At 31.5% G+C, this 11,822-nt stretch overlaps 2 protein-coding genes across 2 annotated transcripts; one reads left to right on the top strand and one right to left on the bottom strand.

Annotated features, from left to right (window-relative positions):
- The first annotated feature begins 2,932 nt into the window (after positions 1 to 2,932).
- Positions 2,933 to 3,697, top strand: LOC146904867 (elongation factor Tu, mitochondrial-like). Its single transcript, XM_085728382.1, has 2 exons — positions 2,933 to 3,358; positions 3,473 to 3,697. Exons 1-2 carry the CDS (start codon positions 2,933 to 2,935, stop codon positions 3,695 to 3,697), a joined length of 651 nt encoding a protein of 216 aa, XP_085584508.1.
- Positions 3,698 to 8,712: 5,015 nt separating this feature from the next.
- Positions 8,713 to 11,495, bottom strand: EMB2752 (embryo defective 2752). Its single transcript, XM_085724396.1, has 2 exons — positions 11,228 to 11,495; positions 8,713 to 9,072 (listed from the first exon to the last, which is right to left on the bottom strand). The coding sequence occupies exons 1-2, from the start codon at positions 11,411 to 11,413 to the stop codon at positions 8,965 to 8,967; spliced, it is 294 nt and encodes a 97-aa protein (XP_085580522.1). The 5' UTR covers positions 11,414 to 11,495; the 3' UTR covers positions 8,713 to 8,964.
- Between the last annotated feature and the right edge of the window lie 327 nt (positions 11,496 to 11,822).

Here is an 11,822-nt window from a genome sequence, read left to right as displayed (position 1 = left end):
GTTCATATTTCAAATAACTGCACTCACTTAAACGATGTTTATCATTAACTCTAACAACACATACATCAAATACCTTGATTTCATTGAATTTTCTTTTAACGTTATGTTTGATACATTAAACATATGTCAAAAAAAAATGCTAAGTTAGTCTTACAATACCAAAACCCATTTTCAACACAACTCAATTCAACATATTCCAACAATCTACCATCCACTAAACCCTCTTTAATATTATCATACATTTCTTAAGAAAAGTGAGATCAAGTAATTTAGAATTTTGTTCTGTCAAAAAAAAGTAATTTAGAATTTTGATGGGAGATGACTAAAATTTTATATAATAACTGCATCAAACTCATTAACAACTAATTTTCGCGATAACTCGCTAACCACTTGTTTACGAAGCATTAATTAAAACTCATATATACATGATTGAAATTGCCCTTTAGTTTTATTTCAAAAACATTCAATTTGAATGTTAAGATAACCAAATTTAAATCAAACACATTGCCACGCGCTTAAAGGATCTGACATATTCCTCCAAAAGAGACGTATATTTTTTTTTAGGAAATGACAAGTATATTTTTTCTCACACATTTCATTCCCTTTGTAAACTAATGGAAAAAAAACTAATTAGTATAATTATGATATAGTACAATCAGAAACAAATACACTAATTAATAAATTGATGTTTATTGACCAATGGAAAAATCAAAGTTAAGAATGTAAAACAAAGTGTGTGGTGATTAAAATAAGATTGAGTAAAACAAAAAAAATGAAAAGAAAAGACGAAGAATAAAAAATGTAACAACACTTTCACTTGTCTCAGTCTCACACATATACTCTACACATTTGCTCTCTCTTTACCTAACCCATTACGCACACAAACCCTATCTTATTGAAGACGATGATTACTGCAACCACATCAGTTTATTATCTGATGACTTGCTTGTTCGGATTCTATCTAATCATACTACCTGTGAATCAGTAGCAACTACTACATTGTTAAATAGGTGAATTAAGGTTTTTAGTGGGGTTACTTGTCTGAAATTGTCTGAAATTGGAAATATCAATAACCATATTAAAAGCGGTGTTTGAAACAAAGTTGAAATGAATCTCGAGTTTGACACTCTTCCATTTATGTTATATTGAACATTTATATTACTCGACCTGTCTTCAACTCCAGTGCTTTGGTGGAGTTGAAATTTTTTCAAATGTGTTTTGGTGAGATTTTATATATTGCCTCTTTGCCTTCGCTCAATACACTTTCTCAAGTTTGAGTCCGATTTGATACCACATCAGTTTTTCATTCACTTTTATATGCAGCATCTAGGTTTTAGAGGAGTTGCTGATTTTGTCTTATTGTATTTTATATTTTATTTGAGACAGAGAACTTGAGTTTTTTTTGTCTTCGCAATACCTTTTTACACGTGATGTCTTGTGATATGCTTATCATGTTGATTACGATTTTGCATGTCCTAACAACCATTGAATTTACTCTAGTGCTAATATATTTTCATTTACCTTAATCACTACATTATGTATAATGTTAATTTAACATGTCTATGTTATGTACTCTCGTGGTAATCTATTTTCACTTATTTTAATGTTTTTATTACATTATGTATATTCTAATTATATATATATATATATATATATATATATATATATATATATATATATGTGTGTGTGTGTGTGTGTGTTATTTTTCTTTTGTCTATCTATGTTGTATGTATAAAATATATTATTACAATTTTGTTTGTTTGTGTATGATAAATTATTAGGTCCAAAAGAAAACACATATAAGTTAACTTCAAAACTGGCTCTTTTAGTTACAATCATTAATCACCCCCTATATAACTTTTTACACATAACAAATAGTTTGGTTTTTGTGACACTTGATTCTTTTTGGTGTTTAGATTCACCACATGTTTTTTGTTTTCTATATGAGATCTATATAAACTTAAAACCGATACTAAATTGTGTCAATTGTCATTTTTATTTTTATGTAACATTAATTACTTGTAGTTGTTATTATTTCATATAATTACACTCAAACGATGCATATCATTAACTTTGACAATACATACATCAAATACCTTGTTTTCATTGAATTTTCTTCTAACTTTGTGTTTGATACATTAAACGTATGTCAAAAAAAAAATGCTAAGTTAGTCTTACAATACCAAAACCCAATTTCAACACAACTCAATTTAACATATTCCAACAATCTACCATCCACTAAACTCTCATTAATATTATCATATGTTTCTTAAGAAAAGTGAGATCAAGTAATTTAGAATTTTGTTCTGTCAAAAAAAAAGTAATTTAGAATTTTGGTGTGAGATGACTGAAATTTTATATAATAACTGCATCAAACTCATTAACAGATTTTTATGTTTAATTCACCAGAAACCCTAGCCGTAAGCGATGAATACCACGGTTGTCAAAATCAGATCAAATCTTTCGTTGAATACCCTAAAGAAGAAAATGTTGACTACCTCTTTCTCCTCCATTTCCTAGTTGAGATTGTTACACACTCCCACTCCGAAACCTGTCGTCCATGTATTGACCATCAGAAGCGATGGTCATGGGAAAACAACATTGACTTCAGCTATCACTAGAGTTCTCTCCGAGGAGGTAGAGAACTCAAGAATGGTATCTTTTAAAGGACTCAACACTAGTTCAAAAAAACTATTAAAATTTGACATAAGCTTGTTGATGACTAAAGTGAAGTATGAGACTCCCTGCAGGCTTTACGTTCACACGGACTGCCATCGCCATGTTGATCATATTAAAAATATGATCACTGGAGCGTTCAACATCGACGCCGTTATCCTTGTGGTTTCTGATCATTTTGGTGTAACGGACCAAACCGAAGAACATATCCGTTTGGCATACCAAGTTGGTGTGCGGTCATTGATATGTTTCATAAATGTCTAATGGTGCCCCGAGATCTGACTCTCTTGAAAGAGAGCTCCGCGAGCTTCTTACCAGATATAAATTTTTGGGTAATATTACACCGGTTGTTAGTGGATCTACCTTGTATGCTTCAGTTGGCAAGCAGAATAACATTGGCAGAAATGCCATGAAGGATTTAATGAAAGAAATGGATACATATGTTCCTGATCCTGATCGCGGCAAACCCTTTGTTATTCCCATTGAGGACGCCTTGTATGTCCAGGGCAAAGGAACAATTGCTACCGGATATGTTGGACAGGGGGTCATCAATATTAGTGATGATGTTGAGGTTTTGGGAATGATGCAAGGCGGTCCTCTGAAAACTAAAGTTAACAGAATTATCTATTGTGAGAAGCAAGTGAACAATGAGAAGGAGGTTCTGACATGTGAAGGGGAAGCTGTGAGTATTTTTCACTCTGATCTCAAACGGGGAGATAACTATTGAGGCCAGTTCATTTCTCAACCTGGTGTTATGCACATAGCTAGGATATTTCAATGTGAATTATTCGTAAAGGTTGGCATAAAGGTTGAGATGGGCGACAGCTCAAAGTTCTACACTAGGACTGTTGATACACAACGAAAATATCTTACTAAACCCAGGGTAAGAGACAACCTTACTGTTGTCTTCGAATTGTTCGTGCATGTTCCTCTTTTACCAGCGCAAAGTTTTCCCTTGATAGAGGGTGACAAAATCGTTGGTGTAGGCGTGGTTTCGGAAGTGTTTACAACAGGTGGTTAGAAGCCCCAGGACTTAAGTATTCTATTATGTGACATTCTTCTTTTTTGGTAAAAAACCATGTCGCAATATTTTTAATGAAATTAATTAGGTTTATTATAGTTACACACCATAAACTTCCGGTTTCTTTCACTTTAGACAAAAATACCATTGATGGTTATTCTTGCGTTTTGTTTTTCATCTAAGTGAACTTCACGTATGTATCACTTAGTTTTGAATAACCAGTTATTACAAAAAGTAATGTGAAAGTTATTCCATTATTTTTAACATCACATTACGGTTTTGTCAAAAAAAAAAATTAACATCACATTACGGTGCTTAAAAAAAACTCATTAACAACTAATTTTCACGATAACTCGCTAAACACTTGTTTACGAAGCAATAATTAAAACTCATATATACATGCTTGAAATTGCCTTTAGTTTTATTTCAAAAACATTCAATTTGAATCTTAAGATAACCAAATTTAAATCAAACACATTCCCACGCGCTTAAAGGATCTGACATATTCCTCCAAAAGAGACGTGTATTTCTTTTTAGGAAATGACACGTATAATTTTTCTCACACATTTCATTCCCTTTATAAACTAATGGAAAAAACAAATTAGTATAATTATGATATAGTACAATCTGAAACAAATACACTAATTAATAAATTGATGTTTATTGATCAATGGAAAAATCAAAGTTAAGAATGTAAAACAAAGTGTGTGGTGATTAAAATAAAATTGAGTAAAACAAAAAAAAATGAAAAGAAAAGATGGAGGTGGTGGTGATTAAAATAAAATTGAGTAAAACAAAAAAAAAATGAAAAGAAAAGACGGAGAATAAAAAATGTAACAACACTTTCACTTGTCTCAGTCTCACACATATACTCTACACACTTGTTCTCTCTTTATCTAACCCATTACGCACACAAACCCTACCTTTTTGTAGACGATGAATACTGCAACCACATCAGTTTATTATATGATGACTTGCTTGTTCGGATTCTATCTAATCATACTACCTGTGAATCAGTAACAACTACTACATTGTTAAAATGATGGATTAAGGGTTTTAGGGGGGTTACTTGTCTGAAATTGGATGATAAAAATGGTTCGTTGCTTCATGTTTTACAAAAGACGCAACTTCAAATAGACCTGAAGAAGTTCAATTTGAGCAGTGTTTTGTGTTGAAATGGAAATATCAATAACCATATTGAACGCAGTGTTTGAAAGAAAGTTGAAATGAATCTCGAGTTTGACACTCTTCCATTTATGGTATATTGAACAATTATATTACTCGACCTGTCTTCAACTCCAGTGCTTTTGTGGAGTTGAAATTTTATCATATGTGCTTTGTGAGATTTTATATATTGCCTCTTTGCCTTCGCTCAATACAGTTTCTCTGCAGCATCCAGGTTTTGGAGGAGTTGCGGATTTTGTCTTATGGTATTTTATATTTTATTTGAGACCGAGAACTTGAGCTTTTTCCTTGTCTTCGCAATACCTTTTTACAAATGATTTCTTGTGATATGCTTATCATGTTGATTACGATTTCACATGTCATAACAACCGTTGAATTTACTCCCGTGCTAATATATTTTCATTTACCTTAATCACTACATTATGTATAATGTTAATTTAATATTTCTATGTTATGTACTCTCGTGTTAATCTATTTTCACTTATTTTAATGTTTTCCTTATATTATGTTTATTCTAATTATATATATATTTGTGTGTGTGTGTTATTTTTCTTTTGTCTATCTATGTTGTATGTATAAAATAGATTATTACAATTTTGTTTGTTTGTGTATGGTAAATTATTAGGTCCAAAAGAAAACACATACTACCTCCGTCCCTAATTATAAGACCCTTTTGAAAAAATAACGCATATTAAGAAAATTGATAAGTGTAATAAATTTGTTAGTAATTAGTATTGTTTTTACAATTTTATCCTTTAAGAGAGAGAGTTAGTTTATGTTTTCAACGTAATATTTAATGTTGATTGAAGAAAAAGATATAAATAAATAGGGGTATGTTGGTAAAGAATTAATTAATGTACTTGGAAATACCAAAAGGGTCTTATAAAAAGAGACAAAAAAAATTCTCAAAAGGGTCCTATAATTAGGGACGGAGGTAGTATAAGTTAACTTCAAAATTGGCTCTTTTAGTTACAATCACTAATCACCTCCTATATAACTTTTTACACATAACAAATAGTTTGGTTTTTGTGACACTAGATTCTTTTTAGTGTTTAGATTCACCACATGTGTTTTTTGTTTTCTATATATATATATATATATATATATATATATATATATATATATATATATACACACACTTAAAACCGATACTAAATTGTGTCGATTGTCATTTTTATTTTTGTGTAACATTAATTACTTGTAGTTGTTCATATTTCAAATAATTGCACTCAAACGATGTATATCATTAAATTTGACAATACATACATCAAATACCTTATTTTCATTGTATTTTCTTCTAACTTTATGTTTGATACATTAAACATATGTAAAAAAAAAAATGCTAAGTTAGCCTTACAATACCAAAACCCATTTTCAACACAACGCAATTCAACATATTCCAACAATCTACCATCCACTAAACCCTCTTTAATATTATCATATGTTTCTTAAGAAAAGTGAGATCAAGTAATTTAGAATTTTGTTTTGTCAAAAGAAGTAATTTAGAATTTTGGTGGAAGATGACTAAAATTTTATATGATAACTGCATCAAACTCATTAACAACTAATTTTCACGATAACTCGCTAACCACTTGTTTACGAAGCATTAATTAAAACTCATATATACATGATTGAAATTGTCCTTTAGTTTTATTTCAAAAACATTCAATTTGAATGTTAAGATAACCAAATTTAAATCAAACACATTACCACACGCTTAAAGGATCTGACATATTCCTCCAAAAGAGACATATATTTTTTTTAGGAAATGACACGTATATTTTTTCTCACACATTTCATTCCCTTTGTAAACTAATGGAAAAAACAAATTAGTATAATTATAATATAGTACAATCTGAAACAAATACACTAATTTATCAATTGATGTTAATGATCAATGGAAAAATCAAAGTTAAGAATGTAAAACAAAGTGTGTGGTGATTAAAATAAAATTGAGTAAAACAAAAAAAAAAAATGAAAAGAAAAGACGGAGGTGGTGATTAAAATAAAATTGAGTAAAACAAAAAAAAATGAAAAGAAAAGACGGAGAATGTTCTAGGGGTCTAAAACTGTTATTAAGCCAATAAAAAAATATATACCATTTTTTCATTATAGACATAAAATCTAGAAAATGATCTAGAGGTTGTATCTTTTCATTATTTTTGCAATCATGTTTTTGACGTTAAAATAAGGGATCCCACATAAAATTAGAATTTTTCCACAAGGAAAAGATCTTCTTATGTAATAAAAAATTGAGATTTTTATATGATTGGATTTTTCACAAAGCAAAGATATATGAAACATCTCCCACGAATGAAACATTGCCACCACTCTTTCATGGGGACAAAAATGAAGAGATTGTAGGTTAAAAAGTTTTTTAAAAATATATTGTTCCTACACATATTTTGTTACCTCGTAATAAACATTGAAATGACCATTCCAATTCTAAGGAATATGTCTTATAATAGAGAAACAAACTCCCCCTCGGAGAAAATCCTTTTGACATGTTCCAGAAGCTAAGTAGACGAAACGTGCACAAATGGGAAGATTTTGGTTTCATTTTTTCATACAATTGAGGTCTGTTGAAAGTTTAAACTATCAAATTCCATATTTTAGAAATTGGGTACATTTATGAGAAGAGTGGGTGTGTTTCTTAATAATGAAACCAAAATATTGGAGATTGTAGATCAAGAAACAATAGTCGAGCAAAAAGCAGCTCTACATGTATCTTCAATCTAAATAACAAAATACACCCCTTAATCCTTATTGTTGAGTTACGAGGATAGTCGGATGATTATCTACGTTGGACTCAAAACAACCACATAAATGAGAGAGGTAAATTAAACAATAACCTGAATAATAAAGCTTCATACAGCTTCAAAGTAAATCAAAAAATAAAATGTAAATACTGCAATAAATCCAAAAATGGAAGTACAAATCCTCCATAAGATTATCATCACAAACTTTTTGTAACAAATGGTTAAATTGACGACCCTGTTGAATTTATAATGATAAAAAAATAGAGTATGCAAAGCTTGTGTAAGAAAAAGATCATACACCGTGACCAACCTTAACAAACGCCACAGTGGATATAGAATTGCAATCCATATATGGACTATGAATCCATCAAATTTTGATCTTGAATTAGGTTTCAAAGTGCATTAGATTATGTAACACCTGAATTAGCTTGTCAGAGCTCAAGGGTCAACGAGAAATGTGATGCGTATGGTTTTGGTGTGATAGTACTTGAGTTAGTGACAGGTGTGGTGAAGATAATGTATTGATATTGACTGATCATGTGAGGGTTTTTGCTTGAACATGGTAATAATGCTTTGGAGTGTGTTGATCCAAGTTTGATGAATGAGTATCCCGAGGATTAGGTTTTACCTGTTCTGAAGCTGGCTAGTATGTACTTCTCAAATACCTTCAAGTAGGCCTACTATGGCAGAAGTTGTGCAAATATTGCAGGTCATTATAACTCCTGTTCCTCAAAGGATGGAAGTATTTTGATGACATTAATATGCTTATATGTTTAGCTATTTTCGGTAGTTTTAAATTGTAGTGGCAATTACGTTGTGAACCATAGTACTGCGAAAAAAACATAGTAGATTCATCCACCATTGCAGTTGTGTTGCCGTTGCAGATATCACAAAAACTGTTATTTGTGGTTGTAATTGCAGTTGCGGACAGCAATTTAGAACTATGTGACATCAAGTACATAAAATCTTCTTTAGCATTAAGACTATTGTATTTCCTTCATCTTGTGTATCCTTTTTAACTCTCCTGCATAATTTAGTTAATGTGGATTCTAGTTCATTGAAATTTGAGTATAATTAAATATGTAATACTTTTTTCCTTTATCAACGATAAAAACAAGTTCATGTACATTAGAATCAAATTATACATTCTTCAGACATATCATGAGCCAAGAGAATAGAAAACAACTCTGACATGATAAAGGCTTTTGCTAAAAAATTACATTGCAATAGTGCATTTTAATTGACACCAAACGGTCTTTAACTATAAACAGTGGTGAGATGTGATGAATAGGAACTAAGCGTGAAACATGCCTCGAGAGCTTTTCATTCGTATTTGGGAATCTCACCGCCCATTACCCTCCAAGGTCCCCCATAAAACTTTGGTTTCATGAGTGGAACTGCTTTCCCAGGGTTCTCTTCCCAGTACTTTTCCTGTGAAAATGCAAAATTCATTATAAAGATTAGTATGTCAAAGATAAGTCCTCTTGATGCATTTAAAGTTAATAGCATGGCTACAGCTGAAAATATGGAAAATCTCGCACCAAAAGAAATAAAACATGAATCTCTCTAATCCCTAATCCTTTACATATCTCACGTTGGGTAGCAAGCATATGCAACCCAAGATGCTAAAAAATGTTCAAATTTACGAGTAAGAGAAATAGAAAAGAGGTGAAGTTCTTTGAATCATTCACACCTCTGTTATTGCACAGCTGCACACAAGTCTTTCATTTCCAAAGTCTGAGTTTGTCCTCTCAGCACACTGTGCAATGCAACTCTTAGACTTAGACCTTTGGTTTCACAGAGAATGGAGTAGTTTGTTCCTTTCCAACAGCAGATCATGTACCTCATGACATCCCTTTTGTGAAATTTTCTTAAAGGGCATGAGAAATTTCCATATTCCTCAGTTTCTCACTGTACTCTCTCTTAGCTTTTCTTGCAAAAATTCAAACACTGTCATGTGTCAAAGTTATTGACATTACCCCCCTCGTTTTATAAGATATACTAATGGTCCTAGTCATGATATTTATTCACTACTTCATACTATATTTTATGCATAAAAATCCAATTCTACACAAATTTTGACCCTAATGTATCACATACTTGTACAGGTATCAGGCACCGTGCCATAATTCATGATACACTGGCTAAAGGAAAGACAGTAATTGTGATATTAATTTTCATAAAAATTTGAATTTATAATCATATTCAAGATTTTATCATCCTCAACCAAAGAAAAGAAATTCTAATGTTAATTAAAAGGTCCTTCCATTCTGACTCACTACAAGCACATAAATCGCCTTCTCATCCTACTAATTCATAGTTAACATGACTAAGATAAATGCCATAGAAGTTAGTCTAGCACTAGATAAATGCCATGGAGGTTAGTCTCAAATCTCACACTCACACCTAAACACAAATTCAATAAAACTACATACAAGTGAAACCTTGTATTTCCATTTAGAATCTACATTCTAAATTGTAAGTTTAAACCTATCAAAATCCCAAATTTGACATGTCCAATGTGCAAACATGTTAAGAGTAGTGCTAGTAACACTTGGTCTAACCTCTCTTTCCAAATTCCAACACTAACTCTCTTATCGGATCGAATTAATGTCGGTCTAAAATAGTGGGATCCACATGAATTTCACCTGATAAAAGAAATGTGAATTTCGGAAGAGTGTTAGAGTGACATGTTAATCCAGTGTTTCCTCAAAAGGACGAGGTTGAAATTTTACCATTCAATGCATCTCCAGTATACTGGATGGCCCAAAAGAACAGAAAGGAACATGAATAAATGAAATCAAACAGGGAATGTTATGATTCATAATAGCACAAGTGGAAATGCGATTAGCAAAACAGAATCAGTTTCTTCTTCTCTATCTTACTTTCAGTATTTTTTCCTTCCATAAATTGTACTGTTACATTGGTCATCACCATTTGTTCCTTGTTCTCATCGTTTATACTAGTGAAAAGTGTTCGAGATTCATTTTGTTACTTGTGTTAATAGCTGAACTATTACAGAATGCTGAACCACAAGCATACTACATAAGATATCACACCATAATGCTGTTTTGTATCTCGTAACCAGCAAACACGCAAGGCACCAAAATGAAATAATGGAAAAATAATAAATCATATTGGACAAGAACGGTTGGAAATTAATTGATAAGTTAATGCCATGTGCCCCTGAGGTGACGATTGCCGCCACTTATAAACACATTGTCAGGCCTTTCTCTTATCCTTATCCGATGTGGGACACTTTAACAACAAGGACATGCAAAAATAGAGGAGGGTTCCTAATGGATGTCAGTGTAAAACTGATTTACACCAACGGTCTCTCTTCCCATTAAACTATGAAATAAACCCATTAACTAGATGTATGTCCTTATTGAAGGTAATAACCCTAAATCCACAATTGAACACTAATATACTTTCAAACAACAACAAACAAAAAATTAAAATTTAAAACCCAACACACCCACACAGATTTTTTTTGTTTGAAATAATTGGTACCAATCAATGCCATAGCTGCAGTAAGCAGAATAATAAAGAAAAAGGAAAGAGTAAATTGAAATGGAAATGGAACCTTGTAGAGTTGTTCAGTGATGGCAGCACCAATAACTCCGGTGTAGAAAGCAGCGATGTAAGTAGCAACGACAGGAGTGAAGGATTTAGGTCTTCTGTAAGGTTCAACCATGTCCCATAGATAGGTTTTCTCCCACTTTGTAAACAAATAATCTGCATATTTTCTCCATACATAGCTCGCCGCCATTTCCAAAGATGAGGGTGAGAACTGAAAGTTTTTGTTTTTTTTTTCCTAATCTCCGCCCAACTCCGAAGAAATGGAGAAGGAACGAGTTGATACAATTCTGAAATTACATTCATGACCTTCAAAATTTAACTAGATCAGATAAAACCGCAATAGTGAAACAAAATTACAAAATAGTCCTTTATTATGCATTTTGTTAATCAAAATATTCTCCGGTCATATTTATAAGCAAAAACAACTTATTCATTTAATAACTAATGTATCTAACACACACATATATATACTCAATACATTACTTTTTCAATGTATCTAAAAAGTTGATTTTTATTTATAAATGTGACCGGATGTAGTAGTTCTCAAGTATCTGAATTTGAAAACTATTTTTAATTAATTCTTGTTGGTTTTATGTTTG

The sequence above is a fragment of the Medicago sativa genome, chromosome 7 (assembly GCF_051527215.1).
Source record: "Medicago sativa cultivar Bolivia chromosome 7, Bolivia_mono, whole genome shotgun sequence".
Classification (NCBI taxonomy): Eukaryota; Viridiplantae; Streptophyta; class Magnoliopsida; order Fabales; family Fabaceae; genus Medicago; species Medicago sativa.
The sequence above is the reverse complement of the archived record's forward strand: the minus strand, read 5'-3'. Positions and strand labels throughout refer to the sequence as shown.

Excerpts from the sequence above, each read along its gene's own strand:
- LOC146904867 (XM_085728382.1), top strand. The coding sequence starts at position 2,933 with ATGTCTAATGGTGCCCCGAGATCTGACTCTCTTGAAAGAGAGCTCCGC. Across the intron at positions 3,359-3,472 it reads TGACATGTGAAGGGGAAGCT|GTTGGCATAAAGGTTGAGAT; the intron begins GTGAGTATTTTT and ends TTATTCGTAAAG.
- EMB2752 (XM_085724396.1), bottom strand. The coding sequence starts at position 11,413 with ATGGCGGCGAGCTATGTATGGAGAAAATATGCAGATTATTTGTTTACA. Across the intron at positions 9,073-11,227 it reads TCACTGAACAACTCTACAAG|GAAAAGTACTGGGAAGAGAA; the intron begins GTTCCATTTCCA and ends GCATTTTCACAG.